Source organism: Neopsephotus bourkii, unplaced genomic scaffold (genome assembly GCF_033783945.1).
Source record: "Neopsephotus bourkii isolate Nb327-2 ecotype Australia unplaced genomic scaffold, CSIRO-AGI_Nbou_v1 NB_687, whole genome shotgun sequence".
NCBI classification, from domain to species: Eukaryota; Metazoa; Chordata; class Aves; order Psittaciformes; family Psittacidae; genus Neopsephotus; species Neopsephotus bourkii.
The window spans coordinates 1-15,803 of record NW_026901186.1 but is presented as its reverse complement, the minus strand read 5'-3'; the positions used below and the strand labels follow the sequence as shown (position 1 = coordinate 15,803).

Below are 15,803 nucleotides of genomic sequence, written 5' to 3'. Positions count from 1 at the left end.
GAGCCCCTTCCCTTTATTAACAGCCCCATATTGGGGGGTGAGCCTATAGGGAACCCCATAGGGTTCTATAGGGACCCCAAAGTGGGGGGGGTCACTCGGGGGGGGGCAGGGTGAGGCGCGCGGGGTCGTAGTAGTTGGGGTCCACCAGGGGGAGCCCCCGGCGCTCCCGCTCCACGATCTGGATCTCGGCCTCCCGCCGGGCCCATTGCTGCAGCCTATAGGGGAAGAGAGGGGCAGGGTCAATGGTGAGCCCTATAGACCCCTATAGAGCCTCTAAATGCATTTATACCCCATTATCCAGTGTTATATGTGTGTATGTACTGCTATAGACCCCCATGTGCTCCCTAGGGACCTCCTATAGGAACCTATAGACCCCTATAGAGCCTCTAAACGCATTTATACCCCATTATCCAGTGTTACATGCATGTATGTATTGCTATAGACTCCTATATGCTCCCTAGGGACCTCCTATAGGACCCTATAGACCCCTATAGAGCCTCTAAATGCGTTTATACCCCATTATCTAGTGTTATATGGGTGTATGTACTGCTATAGACCCCTATATGCTCCCTAGGGACCTCCTATGGACCCTATAGAATCCCCCTCCACTCTATTCTATTTTACCATGAATCTCTATATATAGTCTATATAAATTCTACAGTGATCTACTACTACTGATAACCCTATATGAGCCCCATCAAGCCCTTAAACCCCACTATAGCTCCCTATAGAAACCCTATTGCCCCCCCCAGGCCCCCATACACCCCCATAGACCCCCATAGACCCCCTATACACCCCCATAGACCCCCCATAGAGCCCCATAGACCCTCTATAGACCCCTATACACCCCCATGACCCCCTATACACCCCTATACACCCCCATAGACCTTCTATAGACCCCTATACACCCCCATAGACCCCCATAGACCCCCATAGACCCCCTATAACCCCTATAGACCCCCATAGACCCCCTATAGACCCCCTATAACCCCCATAGACCCCCTATAACCCCCATAGACCCCTATAGACCCCTATAACCCCCTATAGACCCCTATAGACCCCCTATACACCCCCATAGACCCCCTATACACCCCCATAGACCCCCTATACACCCCTATACACCCCCATAGACCACTATACCCCCCCATAGACCCCTATACTCCCCCATAGACCCCCTATACACCCCCATAGACCCCCTATACACCCCTATAGACCCCTTACAGACCCCTATAGACCCCCTATACACCCCCATAGACCCCCTATACACCCCCATAGACCCCCATACATGCCCCATAGATCCCCATAGCCCCCCATATCTCCCCATCCCCCCCCAGCACTCACCCATAGTCGGGCAGGTAATGCAGGAAGGTGGAGCCCAGGACGATGGCGATGGAGACGCCGGCGAAGAAGACGGCGCGCATGTTGTGGACATCGGCCACCGGGTCCGCTGAGAAGCCGTGGTAGTCGGGGTTCTGCCGCGCCGCACGTGGGGACACACAGGGACACATAGGGACACATGGGGACACATAGGGACCCATAGGGACACATAGCCACCCCATAGGGACTCATAGGGACCCATAGGGACCCATAGCTGCCCCATAGGGACCCATAGCCGCCCCATAGGGACCCATAGACGCCCCATAGGGACCCATAGATGCCCCATAGGGACCCATAGATGCCCCATAGGGACCCATAGACACCCCATAGGGACCCATAGACGCCCCATAGGGATCCATAGCCGCCCCATAGGGACACATACCCAACCCATAGGGACCAGTGCACCCCATAGAGACCCATATCCACCTCATAGAGACCAGTGCACCCCATAGGGACCCATATCCACCCCATAGGAAGCAATGCACCCCATAGAGACCCATATCCACCTCATAGAGACCAGTGCACCCCCTAGGGACCCATATCCACCCCATAGGGACCCAATGCACCCATAGGGATCCAGTATACCCCTACGGAGCAATACACCCCATAGGAACCCATATACAACCCATAGAGACCCCAATGCACCCCAGAGGGACCCATATCCACCCTATAGGGACCCTAATACCCTCCATAGAGACCCAAACACCCCCCCCCAGAGGCCCTTTTCCCTCCATAACCAGCCCTAGGCCACGACCCCTGACCCCAAGGCCACGCCCACAACCACAACCACCAATCAGAACGTAGCTCCTGCTAAGCCATGCCCCTGAGGAAGGGGGCACGCCCACATTTGGCTCCACCCTATAGAAGGCCACAGCCCCTTACAACCACCAATCAGAACATGGCTTCTGCTAATCCCCGCCCCGAATGATGAAGTCACGCCCCCGAACATTGGCTCCACCCCCAGAGGCCACACCCCCCACTTCACAAACACCAATCAGAGCCTGGATCCTGCTAATCCCCCGCCCCAACGCTGTGACCACGCCCCCGGCGTTGGCACCCTCCCAACGAGAGGCCACGCCCCCACCTTACATTCACCAATCAGAGCCTCGCTCTGCAAAGCCCCGCCTGAACTGATGCAACCACGCCCCCAAGCCGTGACCCCGCCCCCTCACCAGAGCCCCCGCCCACCTCCATAAGCCCCGCCCCAATAGTGTACCCCATCCCCCGAAGCCCCGCCGCTTTCCAAGCCCCGCCCACCATCCTCTGCGCCACCGCCATTGGCTCCTCCTCGTGCACGTCAGCTCCCAGCGGCCCCCGCGGCAGCGCCACGGCCCCGGGGACCCCGGCCGAGCGGCCCCGCGCCCCGGCCTGCAGCGCCCGCAGCGTCCTCCGCAGCGCCGCCATCTTCCCGGCGGAAGTCCCGCCCCGTCGCCTCCGTTAAATCAATGAGCGCAGCCGCCGCCCTCTTCACCAATCACGAGAGAGCGCTCAGATGGATCCGCCTCCTCGCTCCCGCGTAGCCAATCATAAGCCGTCTCCGTCCACCCTCCCCCTTCTGGCTCCTCCCATGCAAGCCGCAGCCAATCAGAAGCCAAAGCGGCAACGCTCCCTCTCTCCCCCTCATTCGTCCCGCCTCCTCCCCAGCGAGAACCAATGAGAAGCGCGGATACGCTGATGGGTGGGCAGATGGACCAATGGGAGAGCGCCAGGGGCGGGCAGGGGGAGCGGGGCGGGCCGGGCGCGGAGCGGCGCCGCCATTTTGCTGGTCGGGAGCGGCGGCGGCGGCGGCCGCGCTGAGCGGAGAGGTCGGGGCCTACCGGGAAAGGCGGGGCGTACCGGGAGGGGCGGGGCCTACCGGGAGGGGCGGGGCTTTACCGGGAGGAGCGGGGCTCAGCCCGGAGAGTCCCTCTCCGCGGTCGCTGATTGGGTAGAAGGGGATGAGGGGGCGTGGCCCGGCGCTGTAGCCCGGCGGGGGGGCGGGGGCGTGGTTACGTATGCTAATGACGGGCGGGGTATGGCGGGCGTTTCTCCTGGGGACACGTGGCTCCCTGTTCCTCCCAGTCACCCCATAGGGACCCCATAGGCCCCCCCATTCATCCCAGCCATTCTCAGTAGACCCCCCTGTTATCTCCGTCCCAGTGCCCCCCAGTTGGTCCCAGTTACCCCCCAGTCCCCTCTGGCGCCTTCCCCATTCGTCCCAGTGCCCCCCAATAACCCCTAACCCCCCCCATTCCCTCTTCCCCCCTCCCCAGGTGCCAGCACCATGGAGTACGAACGCAGGTAGGGGGGACCCCAAATCTTGGACCCTTTTGGGGGGGGATTGGGGACCCCCAAAGTTGTGTGGGGAAACCCATGGGGGGAGAAAGGAGACATTTGGGGGGGGTCCTATGGGGGGGAAATGGGGATTTGGAACCCCTATAGTGGGTGGGGGGGGACATTGGGAGACCCCTAAGAAGGAGGCTGCACCCATTGGGGTTGCCCATGGGGAGCCCCCCCATAGGTGACTCTATGGGTATCCCCCCAAGGTGGTGGTGGTGGGGGGGAACAGTTGGGACCCCCCCTTGATCTCATCTCCCACAGAGGCGGCCGTGGCGACCGCACCGGCCGCTATGGGGGGGCCCCATCCTCTTCTGAGGAAGGCTCCCGCACCCAACGGGACCACGACTATCGCGACATGGATTATCGCGGCTACGGGGGTCCCCCCGAGGGGCCCTCCACATCCGGGTCCTCCTCTCAGGTGGGTACCACCATTGATGCCCCCCCTATGGACCATTACACCCCCCCCACCCCCAAATAATGCCCTGATCCCCACTTCCAGGCCTACGAGGGCTCCTCCGAGCCCCCCCGGAAGCGGGACCCCCCCCCGGCGCTGCCCTTCGGTGCCGATGGTGATTACCGGGACCAGGATTACCGGCCCGAGGCGGCCGAGGAGGAGCCGCGCGCCAGCACCATCGTCATGCTGCGCATGCTGCCCCAGGCCGCCACCGAGAACGACGTAAGCCACGCCCCCTCCCTAAGCCCCGCCTCCTTTTTGAGGCCCTTTAAATCCCCCCCTTCAATAGGGTTGGAGGGGATTGGCCACGCCTCCTTTGAGGAGGCCACGCCCCCTGCGTGAGGCACACTTGCGTGGTCACGCCCCCTTCAGCGAAGCCGCGCCCCCACCACGGTAGCCTCGCCCTATTGGCTAAGTGGTGTCCTTATGTGGCTAAGCCACGCCCCCACATGCCGTACCCCCCCCCTTCGCTAAGCCACATCCCATTGGCTAAGCGATGTCCTTATTTGGCTAAGCCACGCCCCCATTTGCCATAGCCACCCCTCCGCCCCTTCGCTAAGCCCCGCCTCCATCAGGGTAGCCATGCCCCATTGACTAAACGATGACTTCATTTAGCTAAGCCACGCCCCCACCTGCCTTACCCGTGCCCCCTTTGATAAGCCAGGCTCGACCCCAGTGTGACCTCTCCCTCATTAGCATAAACCACGCCCACTTTCTGTCTACCCACACCGCCTTCAATGAGCCGTGTCTGCTATAGCGCAGCCATGCTCCCTCTCTGTGACCACGCCCTTTTTCATAGGCCACGCCTCCTCAGGGCACTTCCATTACTTTCAATAGAGGGAGCGAGTGGGGGTGTCCCCAATACCAGGTTCCCCCCCAGTATCAAAGTCCCCCCTGCATTAATGAGGTGTTCCCCCCCATTACTGAGGTCCCCCCATTATCGAGCTCCCCCCCATTACCGAGCTCCCCCCATTACTGGGGTCCCCCCACATTACTGGGGTCCCCCCCATTACCGGGTCCCCACCTTCACCCTCTGCCCCCCCAGATCCGGGCGCAGCTGCAGGCGCAGGGGGTGCAGCCCCGCGAGGTTCGGTTGATGCGGAACAAGTCCTCAGGTGAGCCCTGCCCCCCCGGGTGCTGTTGGGTGGGGGTGGGGGGGCACCCATAAATGGGGGAGGGGCACCCATGAACATGAGTGCTTTATGGGGGGGGGCACCCAGCAGCCACCTGCTTCCCTTGGGGTGGAGGGGGGGGGTCCTGCTTTACATTGGGGGGCACCCACAGTGGCTGATCCCGTCCCATGGGGCATATAAGGGTGCTGGTTCCATCTCTAGGAGCACCCAGGGGTGCTGCATTAAACATAGGGGGCACCCAGGGGTGTCTGTTCCAATCTTAGGGGCACCCAGGGGTGCTGTATTAAGCATAGGGGGCACCCAGGGGTGTCTGTTCCCACCTTAGGGGGCACCCAAGGGTACTGCATTAAACTTAGGGGGCACCCAGGGGTGCTGATCCCATCTCTAGGAGCACCCAGGGGTGCTGATCCCATCTATAGGAGCACCCAGGGGTGCTGATCCCATCTATAGGAGCACCCAGGGGTGCTGATCCCACCTTAGGGAGCACCCAAGGGTGCTGATCCCATCTTCAGGAGCACCCAGGGGTGCTGATCCCATCCCCAGGAGCACCCAGGGGTGCTGATCCCGTCTATAGGAGCACCCAGGGGTGTCTGTTCCCACCTTAGGGGGCACCCAGGGGTGCCCATTCTCTGCCCAGGGGCACCCAGGGGTGCTGATCCCATCTCGAGGAGCACCCAGGGGTGCTGGTCCCGTCCCATGGGGCACCCAGGGGTGCCGGTCTTGTCCCTAGAGAGCACCCAGGGGTGCTGGGCTGGACTTGGGGGGGCACCCAGGGGTGCCCATCCCATCTCTAGGAGCACCCAGGGGTGCTGGTCCCCTCCCTAGGAGCACCCAGGGGTGCCCATCCCCTCCCTAGGAGCACCCAGGGGTGCTGGAGACCTTCCCAGGAGCACCCAGGGGTGCTGAGGCACAGAGAGGGGGCACCCAGGGGTGCCCACCCCCCCCACCCAGGAGCACCCAGGGGTGCTGAGCCATAGCCAAGGGGCACCCAGGGGTGCCGGAGCCTTCCCCAGGAGCACCCAGGGGTGCTGATCCCATCCCTAGGGGCACCCAGGGGTGCCAGAGCCTTCTCCAGGAGCACCCAGGGGTGCTGGTCTTGGTCCCAGGAGCACCCAGGGGTGCTGAGGCATATCTGGGGGCACCCAGGGGTGCCCGTGTCCTACCTAGAGGGTCCCAGAGGCATCTATAGGAGCTCAGAAGGGGTCCCATAGGGGTTTGAGGAGCACCCATAGGTGCCCATGGGGGGCGCAGAAAGGTTCCAGGAGCACCCATGGGTGCCCATTGAGAGCAATGCCAGGAGCACCCATGGGTGCCCATTGAGAGCAATGCCAGGAGCACCCATGGGTGCCATTGAGAGCAGTGCCAGGAGCACCCACGGGTGCCCATTGAGAGCAATGCCAGGAGCACCCATGGGTGCCCATTGAGAGCAATGCCAGGAGCACCCATTCCCAACCAAGGGGGTTCCCAGGGGCACCCATACCCGGGGGGGGGAGGGGGGGGCACCCATGGGTGCTGTCCCTGACCCCCCCCGGCTCCGTTCCAGGTCAGAGCCGCGGCTTCGCCTTCGTGGAGTTTCACCACGTCCAGGACGCCGCGCGGTGGATGGACGCCAACCAGGTCCTTGCGCGGCACCCGCGTGGCACCGTCACGTGACACCGTCATGTGACACCCCCATGGGACACTGACATGTGACGCCATCACGTGACACCCCCTTTGGACACTGACATGTGACACTATCACGTGACAGCCCCATGTGGCACCGTCACGTGACACCCACATGTGACACTGGCATGTGACATTGACATGTGACACCATCACGTGATACCCCCATGGGACACTGACATGTGGCACTGTCACGTGACACCCTCATGGGACACTGATGTGGCACTGTCACATGACACTCTCATGGGACACTGACATATGGCACTGTCATGTGGCATGTACATGTGACATTGACATGTGACACCATCACGTGACACCCTCATGGGACACTGATGTGGCACCGTCACGTGACGCTCTCATGGGACACTGACATATGGCACTGTCATGTGACACGTACATGTGACATTGACATGTGACACCATCACGTGACACCCTCATGGGACACTGATGAGGCACTGTCACTGACGCTCTCATGGGACACTGACATGTGGCACTGTCATGTGACACGTACATGTGACACCGACATGTGACACCATCATGTGACACCCTCATGGGACACTGATGTGGCACTGTCACTGACGCTCTCATGGGACACTGACATGTGGCACTGTCACGTGACACCCACATGTGACACTGGCATGTGACATTGATATGTGACACCATCACGTGACGCCCTCATGGGACACTGACATATGGCACCGTCACGTGACACCCACATGTGACACTGGCATGTGACATTGATATGTGACACCATCACATGACGCCCTCATGGGACACTGACATATTGCACCATCACGTGACACCCACATGTGACATTGACATGTGGCACCGTCACGTGACACCCTCATGTTGTGAGGATGGAGGGCACAGACCCAGAGGTGGGAATGCTGCACATCATGTGACACGTGACACTGTCATGTGACAGCCCCCATGTGACACTGTCATGTGACAGCACCCATGTGATGCTGTCATGTGGCACTCTCACATGACACACGTGACACCCACATGTGGCACCCTCATGTGATGTCATGTGATATCTGCATGTGACATAGTCGTGTGACATCGTCATGTGACACCCATGTGGGACACTCTCACGTGACACCCACACATGACACTGTCTTGTTGCACCGTCATGTGACACTCACGTGACACCTACATGTGACACTCTCACACTACGCCCACTTGTGACACCCACATCTGACGCTGTCATGTGACACTCTCATGTGACACGTGACACCTTCACGTGACACCCACCTGCAAGGGTTTAGGGGGGAGCCCCTTGTGTGAGGCCATTGGGTGCCCTTGGGTGACACACTCACATGACACTGTCATGTGACACCCACATGTGAAACGGTCACATGACCCTGTCACGTGACACTCGCCTGCAAGGGCCATGGGGGGATCCCTTGGTCAGAGCCTCCCATGGGCCCTGGTGCAAGGCCCCAGCTCAGCCCCATTGGGAGCCCCCATAGGGAGGTCACGTGACCCCAGTGCCCCCCATGCATGCCATGGGGCAGCCCCACAGTGAACCCCAATGGCAGCCCCATAGTGAACCCCGGTGCTCTCAATGGCAGCCCCATAGCGAACCCTGGTGCTCTCAATGGCAGCCCCATAGCGAACCCCGGTGCTCTCAACGGCAGCCCCATAGTGAACGCCAATGGCAGCCCCATAGCGAACCCTGGTGCTCTCAATGGCAACCCCATAGTGAACGCCAATGGCAGCCCCATAGCGAACCCTGGTGCTCTCAATGGCAACCCCATAGCGAACCCCAATGGCAGCCCCATAGCAAACCCCATTGCTCTCAATGGCAGCCCCATAGCGACCCCTGGTGCTCTCAATGGCAGCCCCACAGTGAACCCCAATGGCAGCCCCATAGCGAACCCCAATGGCAGCCCCATAGCGAACCCCGGTGCTCTCAATGGCAGCCCCATAGCGACCCCTGGTGCTCTCAATGGCAGCCCCATAGCGAACCCCGGTGCTCTCAATGACAGCCCCATAGCGAACCCCATTGCTCTCAATGGCAGCCCCATAGCGAACCCCGGTGCCAGCCCCATAGCGAACCCCAATGGCAGCCCCATAGCAAACCCCGATGCTCTCAATGGCAGCCCCATAGCGAACCCCGGTGCTCTCAATGGCAGCCCCATAGTGAACCCTGGTGCTCTCAATGGCAGCCCCATAGCGAAGCCCAATGGCAGCCCCATAGCAAACCCCATTGCTCTCAATGGCAGCCCCATAGCGAACCCCAATGGCAGCCCCATAGCAAACCCCATTGGTCTCAATGGCAGCCCCATAGCCCCGTCCTCTCCTGCTCTGGGTCTGTGTGGGGCTGAGCCCCATAGCTCACCCCACACCCCCCCCACAGCAAGGGCTGAGCCTGCTGGGGCACCGCGTGTCCCTGCACTACAGCGACCCCAAGCCCAAGATCAATGAGGACTGGCTCTGCGCTAAGGTGGGGGGGTCTATGGGGGACTATGGGGGGATTATGGGGGGCTATGGGGGTCTTAGACGGGTCTATGGGGGGCTTAGACGGGTCTATGGGGAGTTATGGGGAGCTATGGGGGGATTATGGGGGTCTATAGGGGGGCTATGTGGGTCTTAGAGGGGTCTATGGGGGTCTTAGAGGGGTCTATGGGGGATTATGGGGTCTATGGGGGGATTAGGGGGGTCTTAGAGGGGTCTATGGGGGAATGATGGGGGATTATGGGGGTTTTAGAGGGGTCTATGGGGGGATTATGGCGGTCTATGGGGGGATTATGGGGGTTTTAGAGGGGTCTATGGGGGGATTATGGGGGTCTTAGAGGGGTCTATGGGGGGTTATGGGGGTCTTAGAGGGGTCTATGGGGGTCTTAAGGGGGTCTATGGGGGTCCTAGGGGGGTCTATGGGGGATTATGGGGGTCTTAGAGGGGTCTATGGGGGGTTATGGGGGTCTTAGAGGGGTCTATGGGGTGCTATGGGGGTCTATGGGGGTCTTAGAGGGCCTATGGGGGTCTTAGAGGGGTCTGTGGGGGTGTTAGAGGGGTCTATGGGGTTATGGGGGTCTTGGATGTGTCTATGGGGGGGCTATGGGGGTCTTAGAGGGGTCTATGGGGGTCTTAGAGGGGTCTATGGGGGGCTATGGGGATCTTAGAGGGGTCTATGGGGGGTTATGGGGGTCTTGGATGTGTTTATGTGGGTCTGGGGGGGTTATGGGGATCCTTGGGGCATCCTAATGTGGGTCTATGGGAGCCCTGGGGGGCCCTAAGGGGGCTTGGGGGGAGGTGTTAAGGGGGTGCATTGGGGTGTGCATTGGAGGCTATTGGGTGCTATGGGGTGCATTGGGGGCTATTGGGTGCTATGGGGGGGTGCATTGGAGGCTATTGGGTGCTATGGGGGGTCTTTGGGGGTCCCATAGTGTGGGGTGCAGAACTTCAAGCGCCGGGAGAAGTGCTTCAAGTGCGGGGTGCCCAAAACTGGTGAGTTACCGAAAACCCCCTGATTTCATCCCAAAATCCCTGATTTCACTCCAAAAACACTGATTTTACCCAAAAAACCCACTGATTTTACCCCAGAACCCCCTGATTTCACCCCAAAATCCCTGATTTCACTCCAAAAACACCGACTTTACCCAAAAAACACTGATTTCACCCCAAAACACTGATTTCAGCCCCAACCCCCCGATTTCAACCCCAAACCCCTTGATTTCACCCCCCAAAACACTGATTTCACCCCAAAACCCCTTGATTTTATCCCCAAAACCCCTGATTTCAGCCCAAAACCTCTTCAGACCCCTGATTTTGGGATGAAATCACCCAATTTGGGGATGAAAAACACTGATTTGGAGGTTAAAATCCCTGATTTTGGTGTGAAACCACCCAATTTTGGGGTGGAAAATCCCGATTTTGGGGTGAAAAAGCCGATTTTGGGGAGAAACCACCTAATTTTGGGTTTAAAAATGCCGATTTTGGGGTGAACCTCCCCGATTTTGGGGTGAAACCACCCAATTTTGGTGTAAACCCCCCCTATTTTGGGGTGAAACCCCCGATTTTAGGGTGAAAACCCCCGATTTTGGGGTGAAACCACCCAATTTGGGGTGAAAAAACTCAATTTTGGGGTGAACCCCCCCAATTTTGGGGTGAAAACCCCCATTTTTGGGGGTTCTGCCTCTAACATGGGGGGTTTCAATGTCCTTTTGGGGTGCAGAAGGAGAACAGCGGGGCCCGGGGGGGCCACGAGCGGAGCTGGGGCCTGGAGGAGGGGGGGGGCTGCTGCCCCTCCCCCAACCCTATGGGCCTGCAATGGGGGGGACCCCCGGGGGGGGCTCCCATGGGGGGACCGAGCCTGGAGCTGACAACGCCAATGACAGTGAGTGGGGGAGGGGCTGGGGGGGGTTATGGGGGGGTCATGTGCCTATGGGGGGGTTATGGGTGCCTAAGGGGGGGTTATGGGTGCTCAAGGGGGGGTTATGGGTGCTATGGGGGGGTTATGGGTGCCCAAGGGGGGTTATGGGTGCACAAGGGGGGGTTATGGGTGCTCAAGGGGGGGTTATGGGTGCCTATGGGGGGGTTATGGGTGCTCAAGGGGGGGTTATGGGTGCCTATGGGGGGGTTATGGGTGCTCAAGGGGAGGTTATGGGTGCTCAAGGGGGGTTATGGGTGCCCAGGGGGTTATGGGTGCCTAAGGGGGTTATGGGTGTCTATGGGGGGGTTATGGGTGATCAAGGGGGGGTTATGGGTGTCTATGGGGGGGTTATGGGTGCCCAAGGGGGGGTTATGGGTGCCTAAGGGGGGGGTTATGGGTGCTCAAGGGGGGTTATGGGTGCTCAAGGGGGGGTTATGGGTGCCTATGGGGGGGTTATGGGTGCCCAAGGGGGGGTTATGGGTGCCCATGGGGGGGCTATGGGTGCTCAAGAGGGGGTTATGGGTGCTCAAGGGGTTATGGGTGCTCAAGGGGGGGTTATGGGTGTCTATGGGGTTATGGGTGCCCAAGGGGGGGTTATGGGTGCCTAAGGGGGGGGTTATGGGTGCTCAGGGGGTTATGGGTGCTCAAGGGGGGTTATGGGTGCCTATGGGGGTGTTATGGGTGCCCAAGGGGGCTTATGGGTGCCCATGGGGGGGTTATGGGTGCTCAAGGGGGGGTTATGGGTGCTCAAGGGGGGGTTATGGGTGCTCTATGAGACTCTATGGGTGCTCTATGGGATGCTCTATGGGTGCTCTATGGGATGCTCTATGGATGCTCTATGGGATGCTCTATGGGTGCTCTATGGATGCTCTATGGATGCTCTATGGATGCTCTATGGATGCTCTATGGATGCTCTATGGGATGCTCTATGGGTGCTCTATGGATGCTCTATGGATGCTCTATGGGTGCTCTATGGGATGCTCTATGGGATGCTCTATGGGATGCTCTATGGGTGCTCTATGGGATGCTCTATGGGTGCTCTATGGGATGCTCTATGGGATGCTCTATGGGATGCTCTATGGGATGCTCTATGGGATGCTCTATGGGGTGCTCTATGGGCCGCTCTATGAGATGCTCTATGGGATGCTCTATGGGCCGCTCTATGTGATGCTCTATGGGATGCTCTATGGGATGCTCCATGGGATGCCCTATGGGCCGCTCTATGGGCCGCTCTATGAGATGCTCTATGGGATGTTCTATGAGATGCTCTATGGGGAGCTCTATGTGGAGCTCTATGGGATGCTCTATGGGGAGCTCTATGGGCCGCTCTATGAGATGCTCTATGGGATGCTCTATGGGCCGCTCTATGTGATGCTCTATGGGATGCTCTATGTGATGCTCTATGGGATGCTCTATGTGGAGCTCTATGGGATACTCTATGGGCCGCTCTATGTGATGCTCTATGGGATGCTCTATGGGATGCTCTATGGGATACTCTATGGGCCGCTCTATGGGCTGCTCTATGGGATGCTCTATGTGATACTCTATGGGCCGCTCTATGGGATGCTCTATGTGGAGCTCTGTGGGTCCCATCTCCCCCCTTTCCCCCCATTCCCCCCCAGCCATCATCCTGCGGAACCTGCACCCCCAGAGCAGCCTGGAGTCCATCCTCACCGCCCTCGCCCCCTTCGCCGCGCTCTCGGCCGCCAACGTCCGCGTCATCAAGGACCGGCAGACCCAGCTCAACCGCGGCTTCGCCTTCGTCCAGCTCAGCACCATCGTGGTGGGTGCTCAGCACCCCCCTATGGGGATGGGGATTGGGGGGTGCCCCTGGGGGCAGCTCCATTATAACAATGGGGGGGTATTGGAGGACACCCCCCCATCCTAACCACCATTGCTCTGGTTATGGGGTGCCCCATAGGAGGCCTCGCAGCTGCTGCAGATGCTGCAGGCCCTGCACCCCCCCCTGCACATCGATGGCAAGAGCATCAATGTGGAGTTCGCTAAAGGCTCCAAGCGGTGAGGCCACGCCCCCTTTTAGGCCACACCCCTAAGCTCCTCCCCTCCATAAGCCCTCTCGTTAGGCCACGCCCCCTTCAGGCCACACCCCCTTGAGCTCAATTCACCAAGCTCCGTCCCATTAAGCCACACACAACCCCCTTGGGCCACGCCCACTTAGGCCACACCCTCTTACGCTGCTCCCCTATTTAAGCGCTGGCCTCTTAGGCCACGCCCCCTTCTGGCCACGCCTCATTAGCTTCTCCCCTCTTAAAGCCACCCCCCCCATGGGACACGCCCCCTTTAGCTCCACCCCTCCCATCCTGTCCCTTTAAGCCACGCCCCCTTTACGTCATGCCCCCTTAAGATACTGCCCTCCTTTAACCCCGTATGTTTTGGCCACGCCCCCTTCGGCTCCACCCCTTCATAAGGCCCGGCTCCAATCCCCAGCCACTGTCCCTGCATGAAACCCCCCCCATGGGACTCCCCAAGCCCCACCCTCGGCCTTAAGCCACGCCTACAATCCTAAAGCCACGCCCCCAACAAGGCTCAGCCTATAGAATGGCATTAAGGGTACGCTCAGCCCCCGCCCTCTGCCCCTTAGCCCCGCCCATAACCCCACTAAACTCTACCTCAGACACCCCCCCAACCAATGATTCCACCCCTGCCCACAAGCCCCGCCCACTGCCTTTTAGTTCCACCCACCACACTAAACCCCGCCCCCCGTCCCTGGCCCCGCCTCCTGCAGCGAGGCCCCGCCCCTGAGCCGAGGCCATGACCCCGCCCCCAGGGAGGTGCAGGGGGCAGGGCCAGGGGAGGGCCCCCCCCGCGCCAGCGCCGCCTCTGTCGCCTCGACTGCCATCGCTGCTGCCCAATGGGCGCTCTCCCAGGTGGGCGGGGCTTAGGGGAGGGCGGGGTTTAAAGGGAGGCCGGGGGGGGGGGCTTGAAGGGAGGGGCATTTCCTGACTTCCTTATAAGGGAGAGGTGTGGGCACGGGGTGGGCGGGGCTTGCCGAGGGGGCGTGTCCTGACGTGGCCCCGCCCCTTCCCGCAGGCCGCCCCTGGCTCCGACACCACGTGGGCCGGGGGGGAGGAGCCTCCCAGTGACTTCGGCAGCTTCTACCAATCAGAGGAGACCTTCAGCGGCCCCGCCCCTTCCCTCTACGGCTCCGCCTACCTCAAGGGCTCCGCGGCCCCGCCCTCTGCCCCCACCCACTCTGGCTCCGCCCCTCCCAAGGCTGATGGCCCCGCCCCTGGTGAGTGCCCCCCCATAGGTCCCCATTGTGTGGGGCACCCCCGTCTTCTCCATAGGACCCCATTGGTTGAGGCACCCACCCCCCTTCTCCATAGGACCCCATTGTGTGGGGCACCCCCTCTCCATAGGACCCCATTGTATTGGTCACCCCCGCTTTTCCATAGGACCCCATTGTATGGGGCCCCATTGGATCCCATTGTTGTGTCACCCCTTTCTCCATAGGACCCCATTGTGTGGCACCCCCCCCATAGGACCCCATTGCATGGGTCACCCCCCTACACTTCTCGATAGGACCCCATTATGAGGGGCACCCTATAGGGGGGACCCCCAAGTGTGGGGCTCAATGGGGGGGGGCAGCACCCTATATTAACACATGAACCCCCCCCCCCAGGTGTAGAGGAGCCGCCAGTGCTGAGCCTGGAGCACACAGCGGGGGGGGGGCCCTTCTCCCGCCCCCCCCAAGGGGCCCCCTCTTATCCCCCCCCCACTGCTGAGACCCCCAATGCCCCCCCCCAGGGTGCCCCCCCCCCGGGTGCCCCCCCCCCGGTTTGTATAAGGTGGGGGGGGGGGCACCCATAAGGGGGGGGGATGTTGGGGGGTCCCCAAAATGGGGGGGGGGGGCAAAATGTAGGGAGGAAATGGGAGGCCCCATAAGTTGGGGGAGGGCCTAAAAAGGGGGGGTTGGCCAATAATGGGGGTTATGGGGTGATTGGGGGGGTAATTAAAGGGGGTCAATAATGGGGGTTATGGGGTGATTGGGGGTTAATTAAAGGGGGTCAATAATGGGGGCTATGGGGTGATTGGGGGGTAATTAAAGGGGGTCAATAATGGGGGTTATGGGGTGATTGGGTTAATTAAAGGTGGTCAATAATGGGGGTTATGGGGTGATTGGGGGGTTAATTAAAGGTGGTCAATAATGGGGGTTATGGGGTGATTGGTGGGGTTTTGGGGTTCGGGGGGGTTAATAAAGGGGGCATCTCCCCCCCCCCAGGCTTATACAGGGCCCCTCAAGGCTGAGACCCCCACCCCAGCCCCCAGTGGGCCCCCCCCTGCCGCCCCCCCCACCTCTGAGTCCTATGGCCAGTACCGTGAGTGATGGGGGGGTCTATAGGGGTTATGGGGGTGTCTATAGGGGTTATGGGGCGGTTTATAGGGGGAATGGAGGGGTGTCTATAGGGGTTATGGGGGGGTCTATAGGGGTTATGGGGGGGAATGGGAGGGTCTGTAG

General features: G+C 60.4%; 2 protein-coding genes across 2 annotated transcripts; one reads left to right on the top strand and one right to left on the bottom strand.

Annotated features, from left to right (window-relative positions):
• Window positions 1-2,820, bottom strand: LOC133212316 (NADH dehydrogenase [ubiquinone] 1 beta subcomplex subunit 11, mitochondrial-like). Its single transcript, XM_061353575.1, has 3 exons — window positions 2,635-2,820; window positions 1,342-1,472; window positions 1-215 (listed from the first exon to the last, which is right to left on the bottom strand). Exons 1-3 carry the CDS (start codon window positions 2,779-2,781, stop codon window positions 92-94), a joined length of 402 nt encoding a protein of 133 aa, XP_061209559.1. The 5' UTR covers window positions 2,782-2,820; the 3' UTR covers window positions 1-91.
• A 251-nt stretch (window positions 2,821-3,071) lies between these two features.
• Window positions 3,072-15,663, top strand: LOC133212317 (RNA-binding protein 10-like; the record flags this gene model as incomplete). Its single annotated transcript, XM_061353576.1, has 15 exons — window positions 3,072-3,182; window positions 3,630-3,657; window positions 3,958-4,114; window positions 4,196-4,372; window positions 5,196-5,265; window positions 6,827-6,900; window positions 9,308-9,394; window positions 10,338-10,398; window positions 11,126-11,287; window positions 12,946-13,106; window positions 13,245-13,342; window positions 14,070-14,211; window positions 14,375-14,576; window positions 14,967-15,121; window positions 15,567-15,663. Coding segments are annotated over exons 2-15 (1,660 nt in total), but the record flags the coding sequence as incomplete, so codon positions are not given.
• Window positions 15,664-15,803: the final 140 nt, after the last annotated feature.

What these genes read in the sequence shown, in the direction of transcription:
- LOC133212316 (XM_061353575.1), bottom strand. Translation starts at nt 2,781, where the DNA reads ATGGCGGCGCTGCGGAGGACGCTGCGGGCGCTGCAGGCCGGGGCGCGG. An exon ending in TGGCGGTGGCGCAGAGGATG is followed by an intron (nt 1,473 to 2,634) that starts GTGGGCGGGGCT and finishes GCGGCGCGGCAG; the next exon opens with AACCCCGACTACCACGGCTT. An exon ending in CATTACCTGCCCGACTATGG is followed by an intron (nt 216 to 1,341) that starts GTGAGTGCTGGG and finishes CTTCCCCTATAG; the next exon opens with GCTGCAGCAATGGGCCCGGC.